Consider the following 26,783-nt stretch of genomic DNA (forward strand, 5'->3'; position numbering starts at 1 on the left):
ATGACGATGCTACATGACTTGGCCCACTACTATAGAGAAATGGAGGGAACTGACAGTCTGTCAAGAACCTTTGAGTCTAATGAGRTACTAACTCCACTTCAAATTCCTTCACGTCCAACTGTCTCACAAGATAGGTAAGAACTGAAAATAAATTTGTTAAAAGTATTTGGTGTTCATTTGCTAGCGCTAGAAAATGTTTCCTAACAATTATATTTTTCGAGCCTGGCACAAATTCTGTAACATTTTCTTTCTTTCTTAACCTCATGCAATAGTCTTTCAGTTCCCTGGGAAATACCTTAATTACAGCTGAAGAGCTGACTAGTGAAATATGTTATAATGTGACCTTAGTGCTCAAAATCTCCTGAAACAATTTTCAAAAAGAATAGAAACATGTATACTATAGTTCCTGCTTTTGAAAAAACAAGCACATTCCACAAAAATATCACCAACTTTAATCATCTTATTCTTTGACCTACTCCTGCTTTGAATCTTTTCTTTTTTTCTAGATTATTGGTTGACCTGGAATTACTGAGATAGATTTTTAAATAAAAATTTTAAATATCAGGAAGCCTGCATTTTGCTTTAGTAGTCACCAATGTGTAGTAAGAAAGTTTCAGGAATCAATATATTTTTATTATATTTTTACTGAACCAATCATACTATTAGCTATAGGGCAGTGTATCGCTGAATTCCACAGTTTTTATAGTTTTGGAAAGCTAAACCTCCTTGTTGCTCAAGACTCATGACAAAATTATTTTTGGATCTAAACTTCAATTTTTCATATACATAACAGACCCAAGAGTTAGTCTCAGTCCTTTACTGTTTTTTGACATGAGATTTTATCTCTATTGTTAGGAAACTAAACTGTTAGTTTCGATCTAACTTAGAGTCTTCTGTTCAACTATTACTTCTGACTCTTGCRTTATTTCTAAGGTCTCATAACTGACATCTGAATTCCAGACAGAGTACTTTGATGTTATTGGGTCATCATACTTGTTAAGCTATGACTCAAGTCACTCAAGTTACCTCACTAACATATCTTCCTTGAGGCAAACTTTTGTGTTTTAGGTTTTGTATTATAGGAGTTTGACTGAGTTTCCATCTGAACTGTTTTAATGACTGACAGACTAGTTTGCTGAATTATAGGCCTGATCAAAATCCCAATGAACATACTGGAAGGATTTCCACTGGCTACACAAGACACCCAGGAAAAGGATGAACTGAGCTCAGAATGGACCACAGAGTCAGGGTCTCAACATACAAGCAACGCATCTTTCAGATGACAACTATATTAGGCCCAATACTGAAACACAGAAAAGTACCAGCACAGATAGGTTATAATATGTCTTTTCTCCATGGGCAGGAAAACATGTATTGTAATATAGACAGTGAGCTACATTTTCTGCTAACATAAACACATACTTTAGTGAACTCATTCATTTATAGCTGAAAATTACGTGGCCATATGTTTTAGAATATCATACATGTTTTTAAAATGGTACTTTTTTATAGTCATATATTTACAAGCAGATTAAATAAATGCAACATAGTTGTCTCAGCTATTTAAAATACTGCATTTGTGAATTTTACTACTTTATCATCTTGGACTATATTATTTGTCATCAGTATTTCTGCTGATAAACAGCACTCTGAAAAAACGGAGGCATATTTGTGTGTTTGTATCTGCCTAGAAGCGAGGTACTCCAAGCATTTTACTCTGTAATCAGATAATCAGATTCAGTATTGATATAACAAAAACCTAATASGGCAAATTCAGTCATGGGATACTGAATCTGTGAGTTAGATGAACACAGAAGAGGTTATGTAGGGAAAACTGGTAATAAGCCTGGCAGAGTGAAGGTTACCTGGTATTTCTTGTTAAAAAACACTAGTTTCAGCTGCTTGTAATTTGGCCTAAATTTAGTTATTCAGTCTGAAATTTATAGGCCAACAGCCAGCTTCAAGATGCCATATGTAGTTATTTATACATTTATTGGGCAAGTGTTAATAAAAAGAAATGGTTCAGCTGCTTAAAAAAAACAGAGGTAAAAAAGATATTGTGTTTCTACTATCTACTAATTCATTGAACTGTTCGCAAACCCTATGCCTTGAAGAAAAATGTACCAAAACTGGCAAAACTGTGGATTCTGTATTTCACATTCTTATAGCATGTTTCTAATTTATCTTAGTGCCTTTCTCCCTTACTTTTCATATTCAGAATGTACTTCTACCCTTCAAGGTGAATCCTGCATATCCGATCATATTAATTCTCTAAGGTTTTTAACCAATGAAAACTGAATGCAAAAGATGCCACTCTGAAATACACTGGTACAGTCACCCAATGCTGAGAACTGACTAATTATATTTCCTGAATCCCAAATCAGGATGTTACCTAGTGACAATGGCTACATTAGCAAGTATTGTGGACTATGGGAGAAGATCTGTAGAGTGAAACAGTGGGTGCTGAGAGTTCGAGGTCCAGATAAAATGCATTTCAGACGTTTTTTACCTCGGATTACTTCTAGTATGGTTCCACGGACTAAATGCCCATCAGTCACTGAAATATGCTCTTGATGCATTCCTGGAGCACCTCTTCCAGGTTATTTAATCCAGAAAGAACCCAGTTCATCTGCTCCAAAACCAAAGCACTGCAAGTAGCAGCCATTGGGAGATGCGTGTCAAAAGTGCACTCCTGATCAAATTAAAGCACCGATGTAAATGCATCCTATACGAACTCATGCAGAGCCAGCTCCTACCTACTCCCCTGAAAACTCAGTCTCCACAGACCTTATGGAAGCTCTCAGATATTCCTTAAATGCATTAGCTTCAAATAAATGCTGATCAAGTAAATTAATGGATCCCTTCCCAAGTTCAYATTCTGTGATACTGTATTTATACACTTAGGTTTGAGCCCCCTACAATGAGACAAAGTTAGAGGCAAAAATGTAACTTTTTGCTTAAATAAAAGGAGTACTAAAAGACTTGAAAATTCATGTGATCTCAGAATGTTAGTATATTTTTGTGCTGTTTATTGGAACAAAAGAGTCCAAAGCTAGAAGCTGATCATCAAAATTCAGAATAAATCTAGAATCACAGAAGTTAGAAATGGAAAGTCTTTATCAACTCATTGGCTATATTCCTGAGACAGTGAAGAATTGTTCACTATATATATATATATATATATACTTTAATGCTTTGTCCACTCTAGCCTTCCTTTAGTATTCTCTGAGCAAAGACAATATTTTTTTTCTATGTCCTTGAGATGTTTAATATCACTGGATCAATATCAGCTATAAATGTTTCTTTGTGAAACACAAACTGGAAACATTCTGAACTTAGCAAAGTCGTGTTTGGTCTGAATGGCTGATCAGACTCTGCTTCCTTTCCGTACAATGTTTGTCTTTTCTGTCTAAGGTAAAGYGGTTGTTCTGCCACTTAGCAATCTGTAGACAGAAGTCAACAGGAATGATTTATTAATGTTTCCAGTGAGAGTCAGCTTAATGAATACAAATACCACAGTCATGCAGGCGACTTGGCATCAGCCTTCCTACTTTCAGAAAGGGGAAACAAGGCTTTAAACAGAACTTTCTCAAGAGATAGATGCTTGGGTTCCGTAGCAACTTAAAAACAGAAAAGCTCTCTGATAGTCCACGGCACATCAGGTGGTTATTTTTGTTCATCCCTTTGTGCCATGGCAAAATGTAAAAAGGAACAGCATTGGGCAGCAGCAGAGTGGTAGTAAAGAACAAGTAACAAACTAAATGATATGATGGTACTCCACTGCCAAGAAACCACAAAGAACAAAGTGGAGTACAGCACTGTCCCTGCCTTGTGGGCCAAGATCTCTCTCAGAGATTTCCCTAAGGTCTGTTTGGATACCTGCTAGAATTAGAGGCTTTTGAGTTAAACATACTCTGAGAAGAATTTTTTTGCATTTATTTTTTCTTCCTTAAAAGACTTTGTGACCAAGACCAGGACTGTAATACCCACTTCATAGTTACATATTGAAATATATCAAATTAGTTTATGTCTCCTCACAGTTTAGATGTGCACTCAGGGCCGTTATTCTGCTTTCATAGCAAAACAAGATCAAGTCACAATTAGGGGAAATCTTACACTGGAAAAACATCATAAACTTGAATCCAGTTAGGACCTGCAGAGTGGCACTTTTTCCCAGTATAGCTTAATCCAGACATCCTATTGYTCATTCCCCAAAGTTTGAGTTACCCTTTAAAGGTGTTCCTTGATAAGGTTTTCAGAAAATTCTGGACAACTAAGTCAAGATTAAATCACCTTTTTCTGTTCTTATTTCTTTTAATAAGAAAAGGGTTGACTGGGTGGATTTTCCTCTGACTGGAAAATTGTTGCCACTAAAAAGAAACTGAAGTGTTAAATTAACAGTTCCACTGTGTCCACTTTCACAGCTCTAAACCAAAACTGTGTGAGGTGAGCATGCATCTAAACACATTGAACTGCTTGATTTCAAATAATACAGATATATGGAAATGTACTGAATATATTCAGCTACTAGCACTTCCATGTGAACGCCTGATATAACTTGAACTCAGTGTGAAATACAGCTACTGAAGAACAGTATTTCTCCTCCCTCTCTAGAGACAGATTGGGGGGAGGGGGGTCAAAGAAACAAATAACAAATCCTGAAATCAGTGGGAATCAGAGGCTAAACCTTCCATCTTTGCCACTGCATATATTCTCTGCCTATATTCCACTTCTATTCTACTGAAGGGAGTGTTAGTATCTATGTGTTGGTAGTTATGCCTTGATCACATTCTGAGATACACATGCTGCACATATCTGTCAGCTTCTTCCTTCCTCTCACTGATCCAAACATAATGGACTTGATCCCATCTTCATTAAACGATGGCCATTCACCCTTCTGCTTCTCCTAGTGCTGGTTCACCATCTTGGCTTTGCTCTAAAAGAAGGCTGGGTAACTCACAGCCAAGAAAGTAAAGTCAAGTTTTCATTGTTAAGAAAATTCAAGTAACTATCACTGTTACTGCTCTTAAAGGATGTTTCGGGCGTTTCTTTCTTTCAGATATAAAAAGTTCAGGAAATCCTTTCACTGGTGCAGGCTTCCCTGCAAAACAGAAAGGGAACACGGAGCAACTGCACTACTCACACCAGAAGAACACAGGCCAAAGGATGAGCCTCCCTGTGCATTTGTTAAAGGACATCAACATTATGGTAGTGCTGTAGACCCCTGGCCAAGGTAGACTATACAAATACTTCACATAGTCAAAATGCTGAAGTGAAGGGTGCTTAACAAGAATAGCAGTAAGCAACAAACAGAGAGCAATGCARACTGAGCCATGCAAATAGGTGGGGTGGGAGGGCTGGCTAGCTAATAGATAGCTTGGCAAATTATGCCAATTTTGTGTTGTTGAGACAGTTAGGAAGGTTTCAAGTCATCAGCATTCACTTACAGGAGAGTTTTGAAGGCAGAGCATGTTGTGGCTCAGGGCTGACCTGGAGGAGTTCAAGGATAGGTTTCACCTCTGTAGGCATCCCTAGAGGACAGGAAGGGAATATTCAGGACAGGCATCTGCATGGTCATTCCAAGAGTTAAAACTTGAAACTCTCTTCCTGTCCTTGCTCTGCTCTTTTTGATCATGAGCCGCTGCGTAAAATGAAGCTCGTAGGACTTCCCTCCCAGGAGTGCAACAAGGTTCTGTGATCCCACAGTGACAGGATCMGTGCAAGAATGCATAATGAGCCCAAGACTTTTTTTTGTTCTTGTGGGTTTTTTTGAATAYGAAATTCCTTGTTGTCTAGGCACACTAGTGTAGAGCCCCTGATCCATCCTCATTATTCCCAGTCTGATGAGAAAAAGAGGTCAGGAATCAAGCCTTCTCTTTTCCATGGTATGGAAAATGCCTAAGTGTCATGCAGTCTGTGTAGCTCTGGCAATGTTCCTGTTCTCACCCTGTGAGCAGGAAGAGGGTTTGGCCAGTTCAGACACAGTACATAGGCAAGAGTTATGAAGTGACTCCCCATGAGAAGGTAAGTAAATGAGACAAGGGAGCTAAATTCCCTCTCCTAGAAAACCAACTTAGCAATYAGAAGGGAGAAGAGGCTTGCAAGCAAGTTTACAATACCATATTGGTGTTATCCTTTTGTTGTGTGTCCTCACAGTAGGGTGATACTGCARAAGCCTTGTGCAGAACATATCAAGTGCTCATAATCCGGTTGAGGTCACGACTGGTACAAAATAGAGTAGTCTCTCTTCCACACTGAATTTCTGAGTTACTCGGGGTAGCTTCCAGATAAGTAGCAGAGCTACAGTACCCCCAAGGATGCTGCCTTTGCAGGTCTCAGTGAAACCAACCAGATATGTAAGCTAGAAAGTAATTAGGAACCTACTGTAGTGTGAACAATTATGGAGGAGAAAGCTGAAGTGAGCAAGATGCAAATGAAGTATTTTTGTGGCTGTACAGAGGTAGCATTGGTTGATAGCATTGGCACAAATTTCAGCAGGAGAGGTATCATAAGCCCAAATAAGTATGTTTATAATGCAGCTTGTAAATAAAACCCCAGGAAATATCCACAGTGAAAAATAATTTATTTTTACAGAGTAAACATTGCTTGCTCATGAGCACTTTACAAAAACTGTTGAATAAAACAAATCCTACTGTTGGGATTGATTTAAATATAGTCTTCTAGCAAATAAGTTATTGTTAGATTATGTTAATATTGGTATTTTCTATATATTTGTGGGACTTGGGGCTGTGGAAATATTGTGCGCAGGGCAAATACTGGTGTTCTAGACTCTGTGACCTGAACACAAACTAGTTGTAATAGGGATGTGTTTGCTTGTGCTTCATTTTTCTAAATCACTTTGMAAGATGTCTATGAAATTTTATGAGAAGGAACAGAGAAAATATTTTTTTCAGCTACCTCTATATAACTAATATGTGCCTTTTATACCCGCTGGTAAATTTCCTCAGTACATAAACTAGGGCAAACTCAAAGGAATTATTTTCACATGAGAAACTATGAGCTGGCAGAGCTGGTTTGAACAGGAAAATGAAGTAATGCTCAGTGCTCTCCAGTAGATGTCAGGTTGCACAGAGTGGGAGGAAAACTCAGGAGTGCTGAAGGGTTTCAAAAGGGTGCAGGTCAGAAAGATCACCAGGAGATTGCCTAGTCCTACCCTCACTCACAGCAGGGCACCTTCTCCGAGTTAGAGCCAAACTGCTACAACTAGACAAGCTTTTCTGGGTGGGAAAGGTAGGGTCCAATGCAAAAATCATCCACTCCTTGATTCAAAGAAAGTACAAGGCAAAGGACATTCTTATCATCAGACAAAACTACTGCCAGGTTGCAGAGACACTGCTCTGAAAAACCCCCAAGTGTCTTGCTATTGAATCATGCAATTCACACATAACAAAAACACAAAAGTGAGTAGTAAAAAATAGGTCTTTAAAAGCACAGCAGTTAAAAGCAAGCAAACATTAAGCACTTTCAGGTCAGTAGATTTTTATTTTAATGCTGGAAAAAGAATTTATATTACAACAATCCTACATATATGTTGATAGTCTCAAAATCAGCATTCATGGCTAGCACTTGACTATAACTAGAATGCTAAACTGAGTATTGTTGCTCCACAGATGCTCCCTCCTGCAATACAGCCTCACATGAGAGCAGGAAGGCTAAATCTGATCACAGATGTCCATGTTTCTAGACTGATCGCATCCATAGCATGGAAGCATATAGAATCGTAGAATCATAGAATCAGTAAGGTTGGAAGGGACCCCTGGAGATCATCTAGTCCAACCTCCCTGTTCAAGCAGGGTCACCTAGAGCACGTTAGACAGGGTTGCTTCCAGGCGGGCCTTGAAGATCTCCAGAGAAGGAGCCTCCACAACCTCTCTGGGAAACCTGTTCCAGTGCTCTGTCACTCTCACAGGGAAGAAATTCCCCCTCACATTCAGGCGGAACTTCCTGTGCTTCAATTTCTGCCTATTGCCTCTTGTCCTGTCACAYGGAACAACTGAAAAGAGTTTGTCCCCATCCCCTTGATAACCTCCCTTCAGATACTTATCCACATTGATAAGATCCCCCCTCAGTCTTCTCTTCCCCAGGCTGAAGAGGCCCAGCTCTCACAGCCATTCCTCAGAGGGCAGGTGCTCCAGCCCTCTGATCATCTTTGTAGCCCTACACTGGACTCTCTCCAGTAGCCCCATGTCTCTCTTGTACTGGGGAGATGCTGTATGCTATACTAGCCTGTGMTAATGTGGGAAAGTAGATGTCTCAGCTCCTTATTGGACTCCTGCAGAAACCCTGGCCCAGCAATGGCAGCTTAAAGAGGAGAGAGAAAGCAACAGTCATTCTGAACTAGTGGTTAGGCATGGAGTATACAGAGCAGCACTGTAAGGAGATTCCTGTTAGACTGTGCTACAATTTCCAGCCTCTGAGAGCCAGGCATAAAATGCAAACTCATGCCTTCTGATTCATCATCATTTCCCTCCTTTTCTCGCAGTCTCCATCTGTTCTTCAGCCATGCAGTTAAATCCACCCATTCCTCTTAGCAACAGACTCTTGATTCATCCTTTTGAGTCAGCTCAGCTTTAGCAGGGCAAGGTGAGAATCAAGGCTATTTCTAATCCCAGGGAAAATCTTACTGAGTATGGCTGATTTTTCTAGCTGCATTTCCTTCATTTTGGCACTTCCATTTGCTCTCTCATTTGTTTTTCCCTGATGCCCCAAATTAACTACTTTGTTTCCTTTGTTTTAACTCTAAGACAAGTATGGTGCTGTCTTGACATCAGAGTCTTTACAGTGACAAGCATCATTCAGTGTGGTTGTATTCCGGGAGTCCTTTCACATCAAAAGGAGCTGAAAGTGTCTCCCATAATACAGGAATAACTCAACTTCTGATAGGATCGGATCCTGGAACCTGCACTCATTCAAGGCATTCCTAGAGCTTCTGCTGAGTGTTAGAGGTGCACGGTCAGGGCCTAAAAGGGCCGGTCTTTCAAAGGTGGAAATGCTCAGTGTTCTCGGAAACTTTGGATTCAGGCATGTGTGCTCAGTACTTATCAAAATCCAGCCCTTAGATTTTGAATCTGAGACTAGATTTCCACATTAGTAGCATCTATGAATTTTGATATTATGGGTTATCTGAGAAATGAAAAGCACATCTCTTATTACAATTTTTTGCTTATTATAAGTGTATTTAGCATATGCTTTCCATAATTATGCTTTTCTCTTTGCACAGAGGCCTTCCCATTGAACAATACTATTATGTCACCCAGATGAAAAAAAGTGACGTGCGTATGAATGATGAGCTGTAAGTTTTAGCTGCATTATCCAGATTGTGTATTTAGTGAATAAAATACCAAACTGAATATTCACTCCATGCTAATCATATTATGCACATACAATATGAAATGCACATATGATACATGAAATGTGAAGGGACATGTTCTGTAAAAAGGGGCTAGCTACAAACAAATGTGAGCAAATACACTTGGGAAGGACACTCAGAATATGCCACTGTGCCCCTTCATTTTGGTATCTCTTCAACAAGAGTCTATGAATCTGTTTTACCGGTTTTGTGTTTATCAGCTTGTAATACTCAAAAATATTGCTAGTTAAAATACAGGTTACTGAAGTAACCATGATGCCATGTGTATATCACTCTGTTTTTCTGGTGAATATATACAGAAATACTTTAGAAGAAGTCTTGACAAAGATTGTTTTCCTCACTGCTACTGTTTAACAGAAACCACATTGTAAATTTGGTTGCCGGATTGCTGCAATCCAACTTTTTGCCACTTGATGGCACCAGCAAAGCATTTAAACTTGATTAAACTACCAAGATTTTAGATTTAAGGTAACATAAAGTATTAATGCAATTCTTAAAAAGCAGAAGATGAACAAGTTGCACCTTTCACATTAGCATTAGCTATACATCAAAGTATAGTTAGACAGACATATTAGAAACTTGAGAATAATTCTGCAATGATTTTTCTGGATTATATCTATAGGACTGAAGGCCATTGTGTGACCTCCACCAGTTTCTCTTTAGCTCTCTCCATGGTACCCGCTCCCCATTTTGTGTAATCTCAGACACTCCAGAGAAGCAGGAAAGCTAAGTGCAAGCTGGCCACAGAAGCTACACAAGGAAACCTGCATTACTGCTCTTTGTAATCCACTCCCTTTATTATTAGCCCACTTCACAAGCTTCCCTTATTACAGTATGCAGGACAAGCAAAGATGAGTTTGGTTGTCTACAAGAGTGCATCACCCAAAACTCCTTTTTACTGGGCCAGATTGTGGCCTTTGACCAGCAGTGAATATTAGAAGCACTGGCTGAGCTGCTTTTGCATAATTTAATTAGGACTACAAGGATGATGGCTTCCTGCAAGTTCCCCAGGCACTACATGACAAGATCTGGCCCATCAGAATGCACTTTTGTAAGAAGATAACGGATCATTTGAAAATTGCTTTAAGACTAATGTCCATGCAAAGTGGGCACAGTCCAGTCCATTTTTGTACTGTGCGCATAGTGTCCAAAGTTGGAAATATAACAACATGAGTGCAGAATCACRCTCACTTACCTTTTAATCCTGACCATTTACATGGTTTTGTCTCTCACTTGCTTAGTGAAGCTGCCTAATTCTGTTTTATTCAATCTTAGAGGGCCTAATGCAACTTCAAGAAAACTCCACTGACTGCAGTAGCGTGATGCCAGGGAATAATTGCTCCTCTGTAGCTTGATAGCTAAATAAGTGTCCCATTATGTGACACTTACACTGCTAACTCTGAGACAACAGTAGAAGCACAGGCAGATAGACTGTGGAGTAAAAGTAAAAAACACCTATTGCATGGGATAGGAGGCCTGCTGTGTTTTCAGTAATTCCTAGGCTAGGCCAACCTCAAATGGATCTTGGTTAAAGATGCTTTGAGACCCATTCATTTTCTAGAAAGCATGTTCCTCATGAAAATTGCTCACCAGAATGAATTATTCATATACCCAGGCTGGGATAGAGATCATTTACTGGGATTTTGCTTCCTTAAGAGGAAGTACCAGTGACTGCTGTGACTATCTGTCCTTGTGATAGCTCTACAAGGAAGAAGGATATTTTACATAAGAGTAGATAAAACTCTGCCCCAGTACATACCGAAAAGGATAGGACTTTAGACTGTTTGACCAATTGCATATTGATGTACTTTCTCTATTAGTTTTGCATTCCCATCCTAATCTGACACATGACAGGTCTCTAAAATATTTTATGGTCTGCTTTATACTAGTTTGAGGGKTTTTTTTTTCCCCAAGAGGTTCTATTTTTCTGTCTTTTAAAGACTTCTAAATTGAAGGAAAGAATATTTCCTTAAAAAAAAGAAAGAAAGAAATATATACAAAAAAGATCTGCCATGTTGGTAGTTCAAGATCTTTCATAGCAATTACTCTCCCTGCTTTCAGAGGCTTTCAGATGGTGACAGTCACACTGAACCCTTCCTGTAAAATATCCACTGAGTAGTGCTCTGCGGGCCTCCTTGGAAGCTATTAACTCAGTTTATTTACCTTATAGCCTGGGAGGCCTCCTCTGAGCCATTAGTCTTTTGTGGAAAATTAATTACCAGGCATTTGCAGTAACTCTGTACACCTTCAGAGGCAACTCTGCCTTTGCCTTCAGTATGCACACTACATATCCTTGTGCGGTTTTGCATTAGAATGAATCACTTGGCTCACACATATCTATTTTTGTAAGTGCATTAGCAGTGGGCCATATCTTCTCTGCCAGTCAAATATCCTAAAGAGAGAAACATAATCATCTCCTTCCATCCCAAGAAAGGTGTAATAAACCTTCCAAAGCTCACATTACTGGCCAAAGGGATCAAATAAGGCCACAAAAAGTCTGAAAGGCCTTTGTTCCCTTTTAGAGCAGCCCACACTAACTAGATGATCATCTTCGTCACTAGTTCCACAAACAACAAACACACACTAAGTCAGGCTACAGTGTTGATCGATGTCCTTGCAAGGGTAAGTCACACCAATGAGCTTTTGGGTGGGTTCAATGACAGAAAAGAATGAATAAATACTGGCCTTTTTTTCATGTGGGTTTTAATTTTCTTTCACTGCTTACCATGCAACATAGCATTGCCACTCCTCTGACTTTCCTCCAGCTCCCTGACCCTTGGTTCCCTGACCTGTAGCTCCTTGACCAAGCAGGTTTTAAGGTTAGGCAAGATAAGTGATTGCCTCCTTTTGCAAGAACCAAGTGCAGCAAAGAAAGCCAATTTACAGATGTGAAACGTTTCATTCTCCAGTAGCATTTTTTTCTGTTAAAATTGGCAAGAGTAATAAATCTTACTCTCTTAATAATTTGCTGAGTACATAGGGAACTAACAGGAAAGAGCTGCATAAAGTTCTCTGGCCTAATCTAGAAAAGCTGAAGGCCATGCAGCTCCTTGCACTGCATCATTCTCAGGCCAGTACCATACCTGTGATAACAACTAGCTCTGTAGAGGCACCTACAATGCATCTGACAGTACAAAACTTGTGGGAAGTTGGAGCCCTTAAGGAGGTCACACAGGTTTCAATGTGTCTTTCATTAGCATTTCTGAGCTATTGAGTCTCTGCATCCTGTGGTTTGCACTACACCACAAGGGGAGACACAGAACTACTGCAGATGAAGCACAAGCAGAAGTGTTTTCCATATGGATACTCCCTGACCTGCAACCTGGTTAATGCCTATTTTAATCAAAAACTGTTCAATGACTTCCCACAGTACTCCTTGCTACAGAAAAGGGACAGTCTCCATGCCTGTCCTGGAGGACCAGGTATGGACCATGCCCTGAATTTGTTTAGGGCTCTCCAAAACTGAGAGCATAAGTCCCTCCAGCTTCAGCACGACTTCTTTTCAAGAGACTGTGATAGACCCCACATTCTCTGTGGACTGAATATAAAGAGGCACATAACATACTACTGAACAACTGTGATTTCTGACAAACTTCAGCAAAAGTCTGCTAGAACTCCAGTGAAGGCATTTCAGAATGAAATTTGCACAAATTACTATTCCTTTCTCCCTTCCCAGTTAGAGCTCCACAGTTTCTATGCTGCCATCCATCCTAAGCAGCTTCAGGCTTGATTACCCAATTTAAGTTTTAAAATGTAAGGAATACTCTAAATAAGTGTCCACTTTTGAAAACATAAGGCTTTGTAGGTTGTTACAACCTGAGCTCACAAAGTCCTTCTAAATCATGGTGGTCATGGAAATACACACTTGTCCTTATTTTACTGCTGTCTCAAGTTTAGATATTATAATGGAAAGTGATCTATAAAGGTATGTAAGTAGTTCTCCCATGCTGCAGCACAAAGGATACTGATTCTCTTTACACTTGCTTGTTTATATCAGGAATACATCCAATGTGGAATGCAACAGGGAATGCATTCCAACACAATATGAGYAAGTGAAGAATAAACATTAAGTATTGTTCTTCAATCTGATGTCTTCAGTGCCAATTTTTGTTCTAACTGTAGAAATGGAAAACCAATTTAAAGTATGTGTAGAATAAATATGCAAATAGGTGTCGGAACCTGATATGTTTTTAAATTCTGTTATTTTAACAGCATCACACATTAATAGGAAAATAGATCTTTTGTTCAGCTCAATAGAGCCCTGATTTTTTCTGGTATGATAATCTGAGATATGACACCTTATGGTGATTGCACTGAGTCCAACAGCTTCACTTTTGATAAAACAGATTTCACGGTGAAATGTGTTATTTTTGCATCTTGTATCAGGATTTAAGCAAAATTGATCTTATACATGTAATTCATCAAAACACTCACAGCAGTGTGGAAATAAATGAGCTCAGGATTCATTTATCTAAGCTCTATCTATCTAAGCTCTTTGAGGAGGCGTCCATGTTTCCTCTCTGTATTTGTAAATCTGTTTTTACGGAGTCAATTTCAGTGACGGAGAGGCTAAGTTGCAGCTCTTGTCATAGGTAGCATGAACAGAGTTTGAATATAGCTCCTATGCCATGGGTATGCCATTTAACCCAGCTACTGGGTAATCCCCAGCTGTGGAAGGAAGGAAGTTCCCCCAGGAACAGCTGAGGCGGAAATCATGGCGTTCCTGCAGGGTCTAATAGCATCCCATGCAGCATGGTCCTCAAACTGAACAGTGGAACCCTGAAAAGTTATCATCATCATTTGGGAATGAATCCTGGGTGTCTCTCTCCTCACTGAGAAATACTAGGGCTCTTGGTTGTGTGTAGGTTTTGGTACATGGCTTGTAGAATCAAGAACATTGATATGACCACATATAAATAATAAAGAATAAAAAAATAAGATTATCATCAGGCAATCTTTCCTATCCATACATTGTTAAGATCTTTTCAAGTAATGCCTGGGAATTTAGCCTTCCTCAACAAATACATAAGATTTTGGAGCTCCTGAGAAACCACTTATTTCTATTTCAGATCATACACACATACAGTAATATTATTGTTAAAACTTTTTTCTTTTTTTCATCGTACTGCAAAGAACCTCTAGAGCACATTAATTATTTCTTTAACTCTTAGACATTTTCCTGTCATGATGTAATTACCAAGAGACTCTGAGCTAGCCTCATGGATGAAAATCTTGCCCTTTAATGTTCTCTTTTCATTGCTTTTTTAAAATTTATTTGAAGCAAAAGATAAGTCTCTATAGTAGAACATAAATAATTTATCAGCATGGAATGAATGAACAGTTTCGCTACAACTATGACTAGGATGATGTATTTTCTGTTTTGCATTACTGATAAAATAAATTTCTTTTTATAAATAGTGCATGCAGTTGTTTATTAATGTAGAGCCTTTTATACAAAAATGTAAGAGACTGGATATTTTCCCTCACTCCTTTCAAAAAGACATTCTGTGCATTGCTTGTTCCAGGAGCCTTTTCAGCTTTGGCACTTAGCAACATAAAGCATTTCTCACAGAATGAGTGATATCAGTAAGACTATGGTCTACACTACTTACACATTGATTTGTCTCTAATGTATATTGACTGCACTGATTCAAATTAAATGTGGGAGGTGCAAACGTACACGGGACATTTCAAGTTACTTACTTTATATTTTTCTTCTCTAATACAGGCTTCATAAGCCACCAGACAATTTGGCTAAGTAAGTACATTTCACTTATATTGTACCTTACCTTTTCTTAATGAAATAAAGAAGGCAAGTCTTTTCTCTTATAGTCGTAACTGCACAGTGTAGGTTCCTGGGCAATAAGCAGCAGCAAAGCTACTACGCAAAAAGCTCTCTCTTGAATGAGGCATATGATGACAGGGTTAGCAGGTCAGCAGTGTTTGCTTAGTACACCCATTCTACAGGCTAATCAAGTTTCCTGGTTCACTTGAGTATAGCCTATTTACATGATGTGAATTGAAGGATGTGGATGTGGGAGTGCAGATAGGGGATCTACGACATGGATACAGTAGATTTATGGGAGAGAAGCCTAGCAAAAGTGCAAGTTGGTGAGACATTTCATTAYCTCATGGTGCACAGCCTCAGGAGTTTGGCTCCTGTATACAGAGGAGGCTGTTTGGTTTTGTTTTCTACAGCAGTTGGAGAAAGGTATTTGTTCTCAGTAAGCTACTATACGCAGTGATGGTAAAGTTTAGAAGGATCAAAAYGGGGTGCTATTCTCTGTTACTGGAATAAACCACTGTTTCATTTTCACTGTTTCATTGATAAGAAGATCTTTGCCATTTGAGAATTTTAATCAGTTATCGAATTACTTCATCAAGAAAAACTGAAAGCTGAAAGGAACAGCTACAGCAATGTGGACACTCTCCACGAAATTCCAATTCTCAGTATCCCACAAAACTCCATTTTAACTTTATTCTCCCTCCTCCCAGAAGTAAATGTCTTTTTAGGGGAAAATTTTGATTCTACAAGCASAAGGTCAGTTGTTATTAACTGGAGCTGTACAAGAATCAGAAATCCATATTTCCCTTTCCTTAAGCCACATAAAAATAAACACAAGTTGGTATGACTGATTACATACAAAAGCTATAGTTCTTTTCCTGCTAAGGAACAACATAGCTAATAAAGAAGCAACTACTCATTTGTCCTTTCTTCTTGCTACTTATCTGAGCATCTGTAAGCATGCACAATTTATATTTGACTATTTTACGGTGATAAATGGTTGGCAGCTACCAGAGCCAGTGAAATTGGATACTGACCTAGCAAAACAGTTAATTATTCTGTTTTCACATGAGTAGCAAACAAYTGTTTGATCCAATGACATTAAATCCCTGTACGAATATTAATGTGCACTGTTTTGSAGTTTTGTTCAACTAAGCCCCAGATTTGTTTAAAATAATTATATCTAAAGGGTCAAAGTATGTTTCTGCCACAGAGGACATAGTTACTGTAACAGGAAATCACACCCAGTGTAACTCATATTTAGAGATACCATAGTCTCCTGTACAGCACAGAAATGTAYGATTGCTGTGTGTGTTCACTGAGCAATCTCCTCTCCTTCTTCTGCTTTCTGCCTTAGCCTTTTTTACAGTTCTGCAGACAGCGTGAATATTTTTTCTAAATGAGTACGATTTCATCTGCCATCCTTCTCTGGCCCTTCCTAAAGCCAAAATCTTTTTCTCGGTTGAACTTGTGCATAGCAGATAGGACTGTTTCTGTTTTGATGGATTTTCTTCACCAGTTATTTTTCCCCTTCTTTTCTTTTCTTCACACTGTTCCTCATGACAATCTTGCTTTACCTATCCCTTCACCTCTGTCAGTTACAGTGTCTACAGGAAGTATTTTTTTTTTCCCTGGAAATCCTTCTCATGAGTTCTTCAGTCCTTTATTGCTCCTAGAGCCCYTCCCTGCAGAACCTCCCATTCCGCATGCCATTAAGGCCAGGGGAAATTCCTGAATATGATGCTATGCAGTATGGTTTATGATAGACTCATAAGAATAATGTCACTCTGCAAATTATATTCATATGCAATTGTAGCTAATGGGAAGATTGTAATGATAAAAGCCAATATCTTTATTTGCATCCGGGGTTTGACACTGAGGCATCCTTTCTTGAGTTTGACTTGGGTCCATCTTGAAGCCTCAGAGAGAAATTGATGAATTCAACAGGTACCACATTTCACTGTAGAGTTTCTCCAAGAGGCATAGCAACCTATGGAGCGTCAATGGTGTAGATGTCCAATTCTGAAAGTTGCAAAAACAAACACAATGGTTCTCTTTTATGTAGCAGAAGAGGCAGGTCATTGACAGGTATGCAGAGATCATTGTGAACTCCTTGTAGGGTGYAAGCAAGAGAAGACTGAGGAACTAAGGTTTCTCTGTTACTCCTCTCCTAGTTCCTGTAAAAGTGTTATATTAAATGTTAAAATGTCTGTGAAATGTGAAATAAGGAAACTTTGGTTTTTTTCTGCCTTTTCTGCCAACCCAAACAAATCCAAGACCACTGTGCCTGCCCTTCCCAACCTCTCATCCCTACCAGACACACATCTCTAGATACGCCATRTTCCCAAACTTCAGATCACCTGAAGATCGATACACTGGGGTTGAGGCAAGCCATCATCAGCCTTTTCATCCCAATATCCCTACCAAAGCTTTTGATGTGGTTGTTTTGAGGAAGACCAAAGGTAAGAGAACATGCAGTTGGTTTTCAAGGTACTCTTGACACTTATTTAGAAACATTATTGAAGTCTTGTTTCTCCTTTAAAATGAAACTTAATAGAGCCAGAATCTGAGAATTATTAGTGGTCAAGTTAAGCACATTGGCTTATATTGGAGCTCTCCATGCTGATAGCTGCAGACTCCATGGGGGATATCTCAGCACTGAGAATGCTGAATTAATCTCTATCTCACGTAAGCACCTTGCAGTCTCAGGAGCTATTTGGGTGTTACTTCTCTACAAAAACAAGGTGCATCATTCATTGTATCTGATATCTCCAGTCAGGCAAATAATTACTCAGAGTCCTAGGGAGTAGCAAGAAAAGGAAAAAAATCTATCTGAAGAATCAAAAACTTGCAGTTCCTGGGCCTGGCATAAATCTACTGAGGACAACAGTGGTACCCCTGGAATGAGTGCTGAATGATTAAAAATATTTAATCATGACACAGATGGTAGAACAAGCTCGAGTGACAAAGCAATCCTTTTAGCCCTCATAAACCCGTAGACTTTCATTATATTCATATTACCATGTAAGCTATCACTGAGATATTTGTTTTTAACCCTAGCAAGGTGACTTTTTTCACTAGAAAATTAATGCAGATTAGAGCAGTGTTCAATTACACTGAGTTTTATCATACCTCAGAGCCAGAGTCATCAATCTCGTTTAATGGCATTTGGCTCTGAGAGTGGCAGGAAAAAGAGCATGAGATTCTTGGTCTTGGTCTGCKTTTCCCAGAAGGCAGCTGTGTCTGCATTGTGTTTTTGCAACATATTTCTTTTTGGAAGACTTTGCAGATCACCTGCAGGAATTGATGAGCAGCTCTTGACAGCTGTGACCCCATAGGCTTATTAGGTATTTGGGACAGCAGAARGCATGAACAAGAGGGTTCCTAGTGCAAGAAAGTTTCTGCCAGCACCTCAAGTTGCCATGGCAATGCTTGCCAGGAGGGGACTCCACAATAACTACATAAAACAAAAAGTGCATGCTGGTGTGGATAAAAAGCTTTCAGTAGAGTTAAAGCTGATAATGTCAAGCAGGATGTCAATTTGCATTAATTAGCTGCCATTCCCCATCATTGCCACAGTACTGTACAATAATGTTTTTAGTTGTGTACATAAGCAGGTTTTAATTCATCAAAAACAAAAAAAATCTCCATAGAATATGCCAGAAGTAGTCATTTTTGATCACTTTTCACTGATCATTGTACAATATAAGTAACAGTAATCACATGCATGGAGGTGAGCTTGTGAAGCCTATTTTTGCACAACACAAGGATCACTAGAGGACAAGATCTATTCCCAGCAGAGCTTATCAAGTTCAGAATTACTAGCTTAAGGGGCAGCTACTGCTGATRCTTAGAAAATACTTGAACTTCATTTGCTGTTCCCTCCATATGATTTGACCTCCTCTGAGAGCAGGACATTCCAGGTCTCAGCAACTGTGGGAGAAATCTCTGGTTAAGTCCAGATAACCCAGAGCACATCAAGCTGACTTTTACCACTGAAAKGATATATTTAAAAGCTTTGTGCCTTTTCTACATCTTACCTCTACAAAGTTCAGAGTACCAGTATATAGTTAATCCTGGCAGCATCATTGTGAGGTATATAGGGTAACTGAGACAGAAAAGCTGAAGACAAAAAGCAGTGGTAGAGTCAGGGTTAGAAATGAAGCTCTTCTAAGCATGCACTGCAGTCCCATTTTTATAAGACATCTAATGGCACCCAGTTATTCCTCTGAAGGTGACTTTAAAGGTATAGAGCCACCTTCACAATTAATCAAACCTTATTGATGTTATTGTCTTCTTGTTGTTTGTAAAAACCATCCACACAAAATGCAGTAAGAATCTCCTTGCTGGTGTCTGGATTAATCCAGATATCCTGCAGTGGGTCATGGGCAGATGACCCTCTGTGAAGTCAGCTGTATTTAAGGAATTCAGCCCTCAGCTGCTTGTCACCACTTTTTTGCCTGAGACAACTGACCCTGCAGATCTGCTGGTGGAAATACTCACCTGAGTGCTTCCAGAAAGGCATCTGGGTTAACTTCAGCTGATTAGATGTGTGACCTGGGCTAACCCTGCTCATTTGGTGCCAAGAGTACAGAGCAGTTCTGCCTGCAGATCCATGAGGTCAGTCTCCCAAGGTAGAAAAGATATAATCAGCAGCTCACAGAAGCAACCTCTTCCACCAACGCAGCTGCCTRTATAGTGGGCATAAGTCTATACAGCTTAAAATGCAGATCTATCCGTCATTTTGATCAATGGTGTTACACTGGAATATGTTAAATCTCTCTGCTGCAGGTAATCCATATAGACATGAAGTGGTCAAGATTCTCTCTGACTCCCAGAAGGAGGCTGTGCACTGGCCAGGACAGCACGCATACTTTCATGTATGTAGTCAGTATGACAGAGCAAAATGTCTTTCCTTTTATTTTTATTCTAATCAAACCCGACTGCATCTCTGTCATAGGGGCAATTTTACACAAGGAATTACTATATTGTTCTAAAAACCTGCAAGTCATGAATTAGCCGTCACATAAACAAAACAAAGAGCAAATGACTTTTTGCTCTTAGAGAGAGCTTTCATCCACCTCAGCAGTATATAAACAAGATCAGAAGCTAACAGGCCATCTTGTGACAAAAGTCTTTTAATTTAAGGACGAGCTACGTCTCCTATGACCTAAAGCAGCTGTGGAGATAAGAAGCACATGAAGGAGCAAAAATATCCACTGACCATATATCCAGGAGGCTCYTCTCCTCAGAAGCCCAGATAAGGCTCTGCTGCCTTTCAAAGAAATTGATTGGGGCAGCAGGAGATCCATGCTCTTCCTTAACTTTACAAGTCCTGCCAACRTACAGACAAGCTGGTGTCTCCATTTCCATGTCTTGAAGAAAATAGACACCTTCTCTGTAGATGATCTCTTTCTCTAACCTTGCCTTGTRTAGTTGTAGGGCTAGGAAGGGCGAGGCTGGTCCATGAAGCAGAAGAGTGAATTTGTTGATGAATGATCAGGTATCTACTATTCTTCAGCTTAACTAAAAAGCAGTTCTATTCCAAAAGGGATCTAGCCTAAAGTTTGATGACACATCAAATTTATGAAGAGTGTAGGGAAAGACAGAGATAAACAAAGATATAGATACTACCTTTTTAGACACACAGTCTTATAGATGTGGCAGGGAAAAAGATAAGTGTCAGTCCCTTTTAAGGTATGCTATTCATATGACTGCAAAAGAAAGTATATATACTATGCAATGTTCTGCCTAGGTGTGGCTAGTAAAAACTTGATTCCAAGTTATTTGGATTGTGTTGAATTTAACTATGTACCTGTTATAGCTTCCACTTGGGTGGCAATGAAGTATTGAAGTTAGTTTTCCACAATGTTTTTATCAGCATTTTCTAAACAGATAATTTCTGTGAGTTTTATTTCAAAGCTTTAAAACAGTATTTTTATCCAAAACACAGTTGGTTTATACTTTACCTATTTCTTTTTTTATCCTTCAGCTTCCTAAATTTGCTGAACAAAAAGGTCAAATATATTATCCAAATCCACCAAAGATAGTAGCCCCTAACTCCACTTTTAAAGATCTAGAAYACAACCTCTCTCCAAGAACAACCAATATGTTACGAAACAGTGAAAGGGCTCAGTGGATCACAACATACAGTCAGGACTTCACAGGTAGGCATTTTTTGTTAAAATAATTTACCTCGGACAACAATGAAAGAACACGTTATTAGCATGCAGTTCTCTCTAGAAAAATCATTTTCAGTCTTTCAGTAATAAAGAGGACAAAAACTGGAAATTACCTCAGATTTTTCTCTGTTTGTGTGACTGACAATTCTCACTTCTCTAACAAAAATGTGTGACAATAAAATATGTCTCCATTAAGGCAGAGGTCCTATGAACCCCCTTAACCTGGATGACTATGACATGAAGGTACTTGAAAGATTAACGCAAGAAATAGAAGACATGGAACTTGTAAGTACTGCAGTTACTAAGAATTTGATGCTTCTGCCACAAGTATTATTGGCTTGTAAAAGTACAGTGCTCTTGTATTCCCAGATTCAGCTAGCAGAATTAAACCTTCCCTCTAGTAATACACAAGCGCAGGACAACGCCAACTCTAAAACAGAGACAAAAGTTCAGTATAGTAGATCAGCCCTGACAGAACTGTTTGACAGAATTTTTGTAATACATTAGTGACTTGTTCTGGGTTTTGAGGGGAGGTTATTTTAATTATTTGCTTATTTTTTATCTTACCTTTTAAAGTTGCCACAAACACATGACTGCAATTCAAAAGACCTTTTGCCTTAAGAAGTATGAGTAATAATCTCCATAAAGTGATTTGGCAGCTCTCCTGTGAATGGTACAGCACTGCAGAGACTGACACATATTGGGTAGATGTTCATCTGGTATAAATCAGCCTCACTCTAGTCATCAGCTTACTGTTTTTACTGCACATTGCCTCATTTGATAAAAACCTTAGTACTATTGCAAGCTATTGCCTCCTTACTAACCACACCAGCTTAGTCTGGCATAGTGCATTCTACAATCTATCCTCTTCCATTTACATGAGTTATTTGCCTTTTTACCTCAAAGGTACATCAGTAACATGTAATTCCTTAAAATCACTGGATTCTATTTTAATGCACAGGTACCCTGAAGAATATAAAACTAGATAGGGAAACTCCACGCTCATTGTCTTCAGCAATTTTCATGCTCAGTGTGGTCTGTATAAAACTGAAGAGATACTATTTTTCTTAAACACTACACGTGCAAGCAAAGCATTATATGCTGTAAGCATAGCAAATCAAGTTGAACTGCTTTTTGTTCCTGGATCACTGCCTATAATGACTTAAGCCTTTCCRGTGACACCTGTGCCTTGTCATGCACAGTATGTATACAAGTTTAATTGACTGTAACTGACTAAACAATTCTGCTGGTAAAACAGAAGGAACAGATTCCCGCTCACCCTCCCACAGCATTGCTGGCCTTACAGCACTTACAGGTTCAAACCYCTCTGTCTCTAATGCCTTCATGTACGATTGCAAAGAAGCAGGGCAGCTAAGTAACAATTTTCATAGTTATATTCCAGAAAATGGTCCTAGATGAAAAGTACCAAAATTGTCCTGCTTTTTCTATTGGATTTTTTAAAAAAAATCTAAGTAATGAAATCCCTTTAAAGGGGTATTTACAGGTTTTTGATAATTGAATCTGCATATCTGAAATGGAAAAGCTGTCTGGCTTTCTCTCCAATGTGCTGAAGGCGCAAATATTTAACTTCATGCTGAGGAACATTTTAAAGAACACTTTCAACAGCAACAGCTTGCCCCTAGAAATTAAAATCCAAACTAGCAACTTATATTAATTCAAAACAGAGCAGTTTTATTGCCCTCTAGTTCCCAAAGTGTGATTGGAAAAGGCCTACCCTAGGCCATGCTGCTTTATCTGAACAGTATTATCCCATCTAAAGGATACATACATTTAATATCAAATACTCAGATTTTTCAGCAGGGTAACTTCTTGACTGTCAGTTCTCTGAGTACAGCTCTGATTTACTTTGTTTGGACAGTTCCTAGTACATCATTTTGACTCTGTGCTAGTATCAAAAGCATCAACACTACAAATGATTAATACAGGATAATAGTACTTAGGCACTTGTGATTGAAGGAGCTAAAAGGCCACATGCCAGAGAGCCTCCTTAGTTCCACTTGYAACTGCTCCTAAACAGAGTTAAAAACACACTAATGCAAGTAAAAGTCATCTTTTATATTGTTACATTGCTTTAGGAATCACAAATTGGAAGATAGATCCTTGAAGAAAGGAGAGGTGGCACAGGACATTTCTACACATTTATATCTTGTGCATAGGGATGGGGCAGAATATTTAGTCTTTTCCAAAGCATAAAGRCTGAATCTAAACTCCCTATATGGCAGGGCAGAGACCAAGGTCTGGCTGCTCCCCTTCACAGCATCTATTTTGCATACTATTAGAGAGAAGCAGAGTCCAAGAGTGACACGGCTCCCATGCCTAGCACAATACTTGCCCAAGTTCCCAGGTGTGAAGCTTCCCTGATTTTCCACAATGTGCAGTACTAAAGACAGACCCATAACTGAACCATTTCACTAGCTGCAGACAATGATTACACCAATCCCTGCTAAAATAAGAGTCTCAAATGACAATGTTAATTCTGTTCCTTCCCCCATTAGAAAGAAACATTTCTGCCTAGTCTTTCACAAGTGAGACCTCTTCAAGGGCGAACTGCACGTTTACTTCAAGGTCGACGTCCCCGTGAATCAATTCTGCAAGTACAGCACTCCTCCAATGTTCAGATGCCTCCACTTTTATACAGTGTTCATACCATTGTACCCAGCTACTCAGATACAATGCTGAGGAAAATAAAAGCAACAGCCAGCCAGCAGTGCAAAGTGACAGAAGACACAGATCAGAAATTGAATGAGAGCCAAGAGCAGACTCATCTGTCTCAGATATGTTACCAGAAAGATGATAACCTGGATACAMGGCCACGAGCAAACGAATTTCAGAAAATCATTGACACATGGCAAACGGAAGCACTGTACAGGAGGCAGTTTGCAGGAAGGTCTGAAATTGAATCCTTTCCAAAATCTGTATGTTCACTTTCCTGTAAAGACTTGAAGCCCAGCCATTTGGACCAATATAGAGTATGGAACAACCCAAATAGTCTGTGTATGGCTGGCTCACCACAGCAGGATGAAAAGAGAGATGAAAATGGAACCTTCATCCACAAGCTTTGGCATCAAGAAGCAAGGCAGCCTCTACGGAGATCAGAGGACAAGCCAAGGAAAACAGCACTGCCTGAATGTATCCCCAGCTATGAGGTTCCTCAGCACCAGGCAACATTACTGGAGCTGCAGGATTCCTTCTCTAAGACAGCAGCACACAAACATTTTCATGATTCTATTAAAGGAGAGACAAAAGATCTCAGAGATAACATTACTGAGGGAAGGAGACACAAATTCTATGGTTTCAATTCTTTTTATTTCTACAATTGACACATTCCTTCAGTCTTGAAGAATAGAGTAACAAATAAAAAAGTACTTCAATACAACTTATATGTCCTTTCCTGGAGAACAAAGAWAAATTCAAACAGCAGCAGGTAAAGAGAAGAGCAGCTAGGGTGGCCCAGGATATGTGCAGCCTATTTGAAAAGAGAGGACAAGAACACCTTATCCTGGTGAGCCTACAGGCTGTGGAAACATGATTTTTTTCTGAGAAACTCATCAGTGGGATAAACACTGGTTAATGAAGGAGCTAGTTCATTAAGTGCCAAAACAGTTCAAGAATGAGCTCTGTAGACTAATGGGAATAAACTTAGGCTGGAAATCAGAAGATTTCTGATAGTCGCAGCAAGGAGATTTAATATTCAGTATAAAAGTTGAGGATCAAAAAACAAGACTGCTTAAGACTGGACCTGACTAGTTTATGAAAGGAATTATGACACAGTTAGGCAAGAATTAGAGTCAGTGATTCAAGAATTTCCTTTGCATGCCCTCACAGGCACCTGGTAAAAAAAAAAAAAAAAAAAAAAAAAGGACCCTCTGCTAGCCTGGAGGGAGTCTAAAGCCAATCACATCAGCACCACTGCACACCTAGAAACAGATGTGATGCATGTGAACTGTGGAGTCTCTTTGTGTGTGCACAGCACATTCCCAAAGCCTCCATACTCCTACACTCACCAGGTCCTTCTCAGACCTGTATTCCTATGTGGGACCTATTCTGGCTTATGTTTTCAACTCTTCATTTTTCTAATCATTTTCTAAGACCCAGGAATGTTTAAAAGACCTGGAGAGTCAATGGAGACTGTATTAAATTGCAATAAAACCTGGTTTAGGCAGGATGGGTTTCAGTATTCCCTTTAGGACTTTAAAGAACTCTAGAATGAAGCCGGTAAGCTATAGAAAACATGCAATTTGTTATTAGCAGTTAGCCTGAGAGGGCTGCAAGTGCMAATATAGTAGCTAAGGATGAGCAGTAGGAATTAATTTGGTGGTTACAAAAACAGTTAAGAAAACTCAGAGATAAGGACAGGACAGTTCTGCTGCTGTGTTGTGCTTCCTAAACTGTATAGGATTCCTGTGTAGTGTGAACAGAAAACAAATCACCAAATACAATACTTTTAAAAATATTAAATCTTGTTTGCAAAGCCCTTCGAAGACAAGAAAGCCATTAAGGAAACTACAGTGGAAAGCCATCTCGTGGATTAACAATGGCTTTGCACAAAGGACAAAAAGAATAAGCTTAAATTGCTATTTTCAGTGTGCTAAGAGATTAATATTGGTGCTACTTAAAATTCACCAACACAACTACTATCGGTTCAATTAATATCTTAAGAAGCTAGGAGCTAAATAGAGATTAGAGAGATGGAAACATCAAATGGCTATTTATTCTTTTTTAGCTGGTTACTTGAATGAGAGCTTCTTCAGCTGTTTCCCAGAAAGGACCTGAAAAAGGAGCAAAATACCACTGTGTTTTTCACTGAGACTTTCTTCACTGTAGGTCTTCTAAGTTGTCTCACTAAAATAGCACACATTTTCCCTTTCCTTCCTAGTAAATCTCTACAGTTCAGCAGACTGCAAGGATCATATTCACAGTGCACAGATGACTCAAACAGAACCATGCTTCCAGGTATGCATTATCCATTGTATTTTCCTTTCTTGTAAGAGGTATCAGCAAAGAATCATGGCTGAAATATAAACCACTGATTATTTACACGTGAGATCTTCAGAAGGCCAGTCAGGAGACAGTGCCCCAGCAGTGCACAATTTTCTGCATTCAGAGTACAAAGGGGCCGGCATCTACCAAGAGAATAATGTAACAGGAGTCAGAGAGCTCATGTCCCTTTAGGGGAGGATACTCAACCTCATATCCCACCTAAAAACACATCTCAGAAACAATCAAACTTTTGGTTCTTAAAACAGGGGCTATTAAGGCATTCATTAAGATATGAGAAGAGTACAGGAGATTATCCAGATGCAGTATGAAAATAACTGAACACAATGGCAGACGAGATTTAAAAGTCAGGTATGAAAGGACATACTGCAAGAGCAGTTTAAGGCAACTCAGCCACAAATAGGTT

General features: G+C 39.1%; 1 protein-coding gene and 1 long non-coding RNA gene across 6 annotated transcripts in view; one reads left to right on the forward strand and one right to left on the reverse strand.

The window, feature by feature from the left end:
- On the forward strand, positions 1-24,699 carry SPMIP4 (sperm microtubule inner protein 4). Of its 2 annotated transcripts, XM_085307574.1 has the most exons (10): positions 1-134; positions 5,060-5,233; positions 9,242-9,313; positions 15,120-15,149; positions 17,454-17,638; positions 19,968-20,058; positions 21,243-21,343; positions 21,555-21,643; positions 23,875-23,986; positions 24,128-24,699. In XM_085307574.1, exons 1-10 carry the CDS (start codon positions 1-3, stop codon positions 24,697-24,699), a joined length of 1,560 nt encoding a protein of 519 aa, XP_085163700.1. The 2 variants fall into 2 exon arrangements, with proteins under 2 accessions (XP_085163700.1, XP_085163699.1); XM_085307573.1 differs by lacking the exon at positions 15,120-15,149 and having other exon boundaries at positions 19,968-20,056; positions 21,169-21,343; positions 23,875-24,699.
- Positions 1-26,783, reverse strand: part of LOC146594433 (uncharacterized) — a 73,373-nt gene that overhangs the window by 38,828 nt on the left and 7,762 nt on the right. For 2 of the 4 annotated variants that reach the window (XR_014896188.1, XR_014896187.1), the window contains exon 6: positions 17,000-17,198. The exons of 1 other annotated variant lie outside the window; for it this stretch is intronic. This is a non-coding gene — a long non-coding RNA (uncharacterized LOC146594433). Of the gene's footprint in view, positions 1-16,999; positions 17,199-24,663; positions 26,149-26,783 lie in introns of those variants that run through there. One more of the 4 variants, XR_014896189.1, reaches the window with a different exon arrangement.

The sequence above is a fragment of the Rhea americana genome, unplaced genomic scaffold, assembly GCF_003343005.1.
Source record: "Rhea americana isolate MKP2758 unplaced genomic scaffold, rheAme1 scaffold_26, whole genome shotgun sequence".
Lineage (NCBI taxonomy): Eukaryota > Metazoa > Chordata > Aves > Rheiformes > Rheidae > Rhea > Rhea americana.